At 38.5% G+C, this 5,746-nt stretch overlaps 1 protein-coding gene and 2 long non-coding RNA genes across 8 annotated transcripts in view; all 3 read right to left on the reverse strand.

The window, feature by feature from the left end:
• Nucleotides 1-604, reverse strand: part of LOC109830924 (putative UDP-glucose glucosyltransferase) — a 990-nt gene extending 386 nt beyond the window's left edge. Inside the window, 1 exon segment of the mRNA XM_020398278.1 lies at nucleotides 1-604. This exon segment is cut by the window's left edge and continues 5 nt beyond it. Coding sequence (XP_020253867.1) covers nucleotides 1-586 — 586 coding nt within the window. The 5' untranslated portion in view covers nucleotides 587-604.
• LOC109830490 lies at nucleotides 2,508-4,221 on the reverse strand. Of its 6 annotated transcripts, XR_002244315.1 has the most exons (6): nucleotides 4,057-4,221; nucleotides 3,649-3,969; nucleotides 3,416-3,552; nucleotides 3,123-3,305; nucleotides 2,950-3,008; nucleotides 2,508-2,747 (listed from the first exon to the last, which is right to left on the reverse strand). It is a non-coding gene; the product is annotated as an uncharacterized LOC109830490 (long non-coding RNA). The 6 variants fall into 6 exon arrangements; XR_002244313.1 differs by having other exon boundaries at nucleotides 3,416-3,962; XR_002244311.1 differs by having other exon boundaries at nucleotides 3,416-3,969.
• Nucleotides 4,235-4,899, reverse strand: LOC109830491. Its single transcript, XR_002244317.1, has 4 exons — nucleotides 4,798-4,899; nucleotides 4,662-4,721; nucleotides 4,359-4,538; nucleotides 4,235-4,268 (listed from the first exon to the last, which is right to left on the reverse strand). It is a non-coding gene; the product is annotated as an uncharacterized LOC109830491 (long non-coding RNA).

Consider the following 5,746-nt stretch of genomic DNA (forward strand, 5'->3'; position numbering starts at 1 on the left):
CGAGCCAGCCCATACAGTCCGCAGCTGTCCACATGTCGGATTTGACTCCATCGGAGTCCGCTCCGTCGACCAGCGGACCTACCGGAATAATCCGCTGGCGGTCACAGACGCCGCGGATCGCCTCCCGCTCTAACTCCTCGAAGGAGTTAGCGAAGACCCAAGTGGCTTTATGCATGTTTTCAAACTGGGCGAAGAATATCTCAGCCACAGTTTTGAAGGGATTAGACGGCAGCACGAACGTCGGAAGCTCGTCGGGTTTCAATTCCGGTAAACCAGGAAGACTGACCACGCCGTCAGGATTATCCAGCGACGGGAATTCCCCCTGCAGGGAGTGATAGAAATGGTAGTACGTCGAAAACACCGCGCAGGACTGAATCCAAAGTACCGCGGACGGAATTTCGAGCTCCTGAGCGAGATCAAGAACCCAAGGGAGGAATGGGTTGTTGATGATGCAGGAGACAGGGTTGCCGTTCACAGCGTGGCGGTGGATTATGTCGGAGAGGGCGGAGTAGCCGGCCGATTTTAGTTGGGGGAGGAAGTCGTCGCAGTCGATGTCGAAGCGGGCGGGGGTCAATCGAGTTCCCATTATCGGTGGCAGAAGAACTCGAAGCGGATGAGACTTTAGCCCACGCGAAATCGGGAGTCAGAGGGGGGGTTTGAAGATGACTGTTGCCGATTGAAAGTAGTGGAGCGAGAAAGGTGACGAGGAGGCTTTGGCAGGGAGGCGCTCTGTGCGAAGCGAGGAGGGAGGGATCTGGTTGAGGTGGGACCTGTGCCGGGAAGGAGACAGGAGACGTCGAGGGTGGTGAGTAAGTGATTGCCACTGCTGCTGCTGCTGCTGCTGCTGCTGGGTCTCCCATGGCTTTGTTGGTGTTGTTGAATCCTGCAGCTTATGTGGTTCCGTCTATAATATAACGGTGGGATTCATATCTCTCCACCACAAATACCTATATAGGGAGAGATCGTTTCCTTTATCAACATCACCTGATTTGTTTAGCTAATAATTGTTTTTTTAATTTGAGTATCAAATGTTAATAAGGTAACTCATGGATACTAGAATTTTAGAATGAATCATGTATTACCACTCATTAACAATTTTGAAAGTAGTGCACTATTCGACATACACGAAGCATTTAGTTAAATTTTAGAGGGTGTGTCCGTCAATATGAAACTTGACAGCAGTATGAGGGGTCCATGTGAAATTAACCACGTTTCCTCCGTCCAATTAATTTTCATCAATTTTCAATTGTCAAACTGAACGGCAGCAAATGTATTCGTTTTCAAAATTTACTCTATTTTAATTAGCATTCCCTTGCCGAATAAAACTTAATAAAATAAATAGTTAAGAAAGATCCGTATAATAATAGGCCATGATTTGATTTGTAGATTGCCTTATTATCCTTTCAAAGTTATGATTAGCTATTGTCAAATTGCCCTCAACCACTTGTATACTCAGTCTGCAATATTTCCAACTAACATTGAGGCTGCAGATGAAGATTGCCACGCTTATGGTTTCGTATGGGCAAAACCTTATCATCACTTAGGTTAGATAATTAGATTGTACTATCTCTCTGTTTTTTTAATGATAAAGTTACAAGAGAGAGCGCCCACATATAGATAGAAAAACCAATCATGAAAGCACAAATTTTCAAACGGTTTGACAATTTGCTTATGTTCAATGATGTATTAGAGTTTCTTTCATTTTTTTTTCTGATAAAGTTACAAATTAGTAATCTATAAGTGCAAATTGACAATTCATTAGGTATTTTTATCAAATGAACAGAGTTGATTTTTGATGGAAAAACTTAATTTTTGTTGGAAAAACAAAAAAGTATTATAGAGTTTTATGATTTTGGGGATCTATTGTGGGCGACGGAAGTGATTATGCCTCCATTGACCACACAAATATTATTGTCGTCTCATGAAAATATTCCTGATTTTTTTTGTCTACTTTGGTATGAAAGGGCTGTTCTTATGATGAGAGTTCCACCTTTATTGTTAGAAGGTGATTGATCTCCTATCAAATAAAGTGTACTCTCAAAGAGTCATTAGTAGACGGAAATTTCCGTCTAGGTTGCTCAATTTCCCGTCTAGGTTGGAACACGTAGACGGAATTCTGTCTAGTTTGCTCCGTCTAGGTTGGGACAAACTAGACAAAATTCCGTCTAGGTTGACCAACCTAGACGGATATCAACCTAGACGGAAGTAAGAAATCCGTCTAGGTTGGCAACCTAGACGGACTTTCGTCTAGGTTGGCAACCTAGACGGACTTTCGTCTAGGTTGGCAACCTAGACGGACTTTCGTCTAGGTTGATTATGACAACCTCGACGGAATTCCGTCTAGTTTGATTCATCCTAGACGAAATTCCGTCTAGATCGATATTTTTTCAGCAAAAAAATTATTTACAATTTGTATTTCCCTGTACAATTACATGAATACATTCAATAAATACTATACACATGAATACATCCAACCATCCAAATATAATCAAATCCAACATAATGCACAAATCCAACCATCCAATCCAAAATATACATCAACCAATTCCGTCTAATATATCCATCCAACAGCATATATACTAACAATGTACATGAATAAGATAAGATACACGACATGAATAAATGTAGTGTTATAACAAATAAAACTATTTATTGTATTAAAAATAAAAAAACCTCATCTATTATCGTCGTCGGCAGTATCTCTATCTCGGTTACGAGAACGGGTGCTGCTTCCTCCAATATCTCCACTATGAATGTTTAATTGAATAATCATTATGTGGAGTTTGATAACATATTAAATAAAAATAAATTTATAAATATAAGAAAAAATAAGGTAACTGAGCGTTGCTCTATCTAGCGCCGAAATTATCGACAATCAAGCTTATGATCCGTATGATACCACCATACACGCTATAAGGAATTGCACCGCCTAAATATTGTATAACATACCTCATGAGATCGTCCATCGAGTTCGCCATCAGCGCAACTCTAGTCATCTCATTAGTCACCTGAATATGCAGCCGAGTTCGCCATCAGCGCAACTCTAGTCATCTCATTAGTCACCTGAATATGCAGCTCCGGGTCAATCTTGTCAATCAAATTCTAGTCATCTCATTAGTCACCTGAATATGCAGCTCCGGGTCAATCTTGTCAATCAAATACGCAGAGATAAATGCAAAAAATAACATAGATTGGAAACTGCTTGGGCTGCTCTCATTGATGTAGATGACGTGGAGGATGCTGTGGATGATCTCATGCTTATGCCGGGTGAAGCTCCAACACCATGCAGAGGATATCTTCCTCTCCTATTATTAGGGAGAAATAATATTAAATTTTGCTCTTCAATTCAATAATGTTAAACAAATATAAATAGGAACATAGTATTCAAATTGATTCGAATTTTTACCATCCATACCTATTATGACCCATCAGGTTCTGTGTGAGAGTGATGTTCTCCTCTGCAGAAAGCATGTGAGGGTCCGGCTCGGTTTTTTCCTCCTCCTGCGAAATGTACACAGATGCATCCTCCTTGGATACGGTCTCAAATCCCTCCTAAAGCACAAATATATAGTTAATTCAATGTAAAGAACATATTATTTGTGTTCTCGTTTCCTCGTAATATTAACAACGAAATAGAGTTAATAATACTGCTCAAGATATGTATAAGTCTCATCGCCAACTCGAGATTTGCCTTGATCTTATCCCTTGATCTTATCCCGATTCTTCTCATCACCCCTATATTTATCACGGAAAGTACCATATGCCGCTTTTTCCCTCAAGTGTATCGGCGTTAAAGATTTTTCCTGTCATATTACAAATTATGAGATTTCATAATCATACTAAGCATTAAGATCATTTAAAGCTTTAAATGTCATATATCGTATCTTGACAATAAACATCCTCCAGATTGGCATAGGAGTGTGAGCCCAAGTGGTGGTCATGCGGCTTCTTTCTTCTATTTTCTGACCCCTTCGTGGATTTATTCTTCAAAAAAATTCAGTAAATATGCAATGAAATAATATCTTAAAATTATAAAGTAATTTTTATGAAACTAACCTTGGTGGCATCGTTGTCCCAATACATGAGGAGAGCCGTGAAATAAATCTCGTTAACTCGGTCATCGAGGTTTAAAAACCTCTGCTAGTCCTCCTCATACCTGTCATAGGTTTCATGTTTGATCTCATGCCTCCATTATTTGAGGACTGCTTCAACCTTGACATTAAACACATAATTCCAAGCCCCCTCAAAGTCCTCAAGGCAGAAGCAGTCTTGTAGATTTACATACACATTTAGTAAGCATAATTTAATATCAATTACTAATTATTAATAAATGAAAAGCTAAAGCAATATGCAGTTACCATAAGCTCAGTCCATATCGCCTCGTATGCGGTCCATGGTAGTTCTCGGAAATGAAAATAAGGGTTGATAATGTTCGCTCTATGCACAAGAACCCTAATATATGCATTCAATTAGGTCGAGCAAGGACCAACGAACAAATTAGAACTATTCATCCGAATTATCGCCCTCATTCCTCTTGGCTGCAAGTCAGTATGGAATTTATAGGATGGATATGTCAGGGTCCAAGAAGCACATACATAAGAAAGGAGAATTATTAATATGAATTTTTAATTGATCATTATCAATTATTAAATATTGAATACCTGCATCGGGGGATAGTTCTAGTGCTGCATCAGACGGGACGGGTGATGAATAACCCGCATCTGCAACAAATGAACACTATAAGCTAGATAACTAATAATTTATAAAATATATTAAAATATTAATTAATTTTTATACCTGCATCCGGAGATGGTAGTGTATCATTAGCACCCGTACCTGGGGTGATACTCCGTGATCGATCACCCTCTGGGCCAAAGAGCCTCCTCGCCCTCCTCATCTGCAAATTTAATTATTAACATAGTTAAGAAAAAATTGTATACATGCTCATGATATATGTTATTATGAAATGCATTATTGTTTTTGTTATGATAAGCTGAAAATCGGTAATACAGTGTAACATATATAGTTCATACCTACATCTAGCGCCACATTCTGTGTGTAAGAGAATTCTTGCCAAACGTCATCAGATGACCCAATTGGTTCACTATAAGTATTTTCACTTTCTTTAATATTTTTTTCATTGTTATTAGGAAGAACAACAGATCTTGGCTCCTTATACAAAACCACCCAATCAGACATGACATTCGGATCTTTCACGAAGAAGCACTGATCAACTTGTTCTGCAAAAATAAAATTTTCATCCGTATATACTTCTCGGTGGAGATTGACTAGTGTAAATCCATAATGATCCTTTTGCTTTTTTGCAGGACACCACCGAACCTTGAACATCGTGTAACTATATTGTTTTGATTTACTAAACCCATAAATTACCTCAACAATATCTTCTAATTGGCCATAATATAGTATATTAGTTAGAATTGGGTTTTAAACTCTTATACTTGAAAAACATTCTTGAGCAAACAAACCCATGACCCCACTGTTCTGAGTTATCCTCCTATCATCGGTCTCTAGCATTCGAAATTTATATCCATTGACTAAATGCTCATTATAACGTCTCGCTTCATGATAAGGGCATTGTGCATGGATAATAATTTCATCTGGTAACATAGTACCATCAAGAAGTGATTTTTTAACCTAAGCTAAACAATTTGAGAATATTTAGGTGGTGTTATATTATGAATGTTAAATAATTAATTGTAAAACACTTACATTAATTCTTAACCTA

The sequence above is a fragment of the Asparagus officinalis genome, chromosome 2 (assembly GCF_001876935.1).
Source record: "Asparagus officinalis chromosome 2, Aspof.V1, whole genome shotgun sequence".
In the NCBI taxonomy this organism is placed as follows: Eukaryota; Viridiplantae; Streptophyta; class Magnoliopsida; order Asparagales; family Asparagaceae; genus Asparagus; species Asparagus officinalis.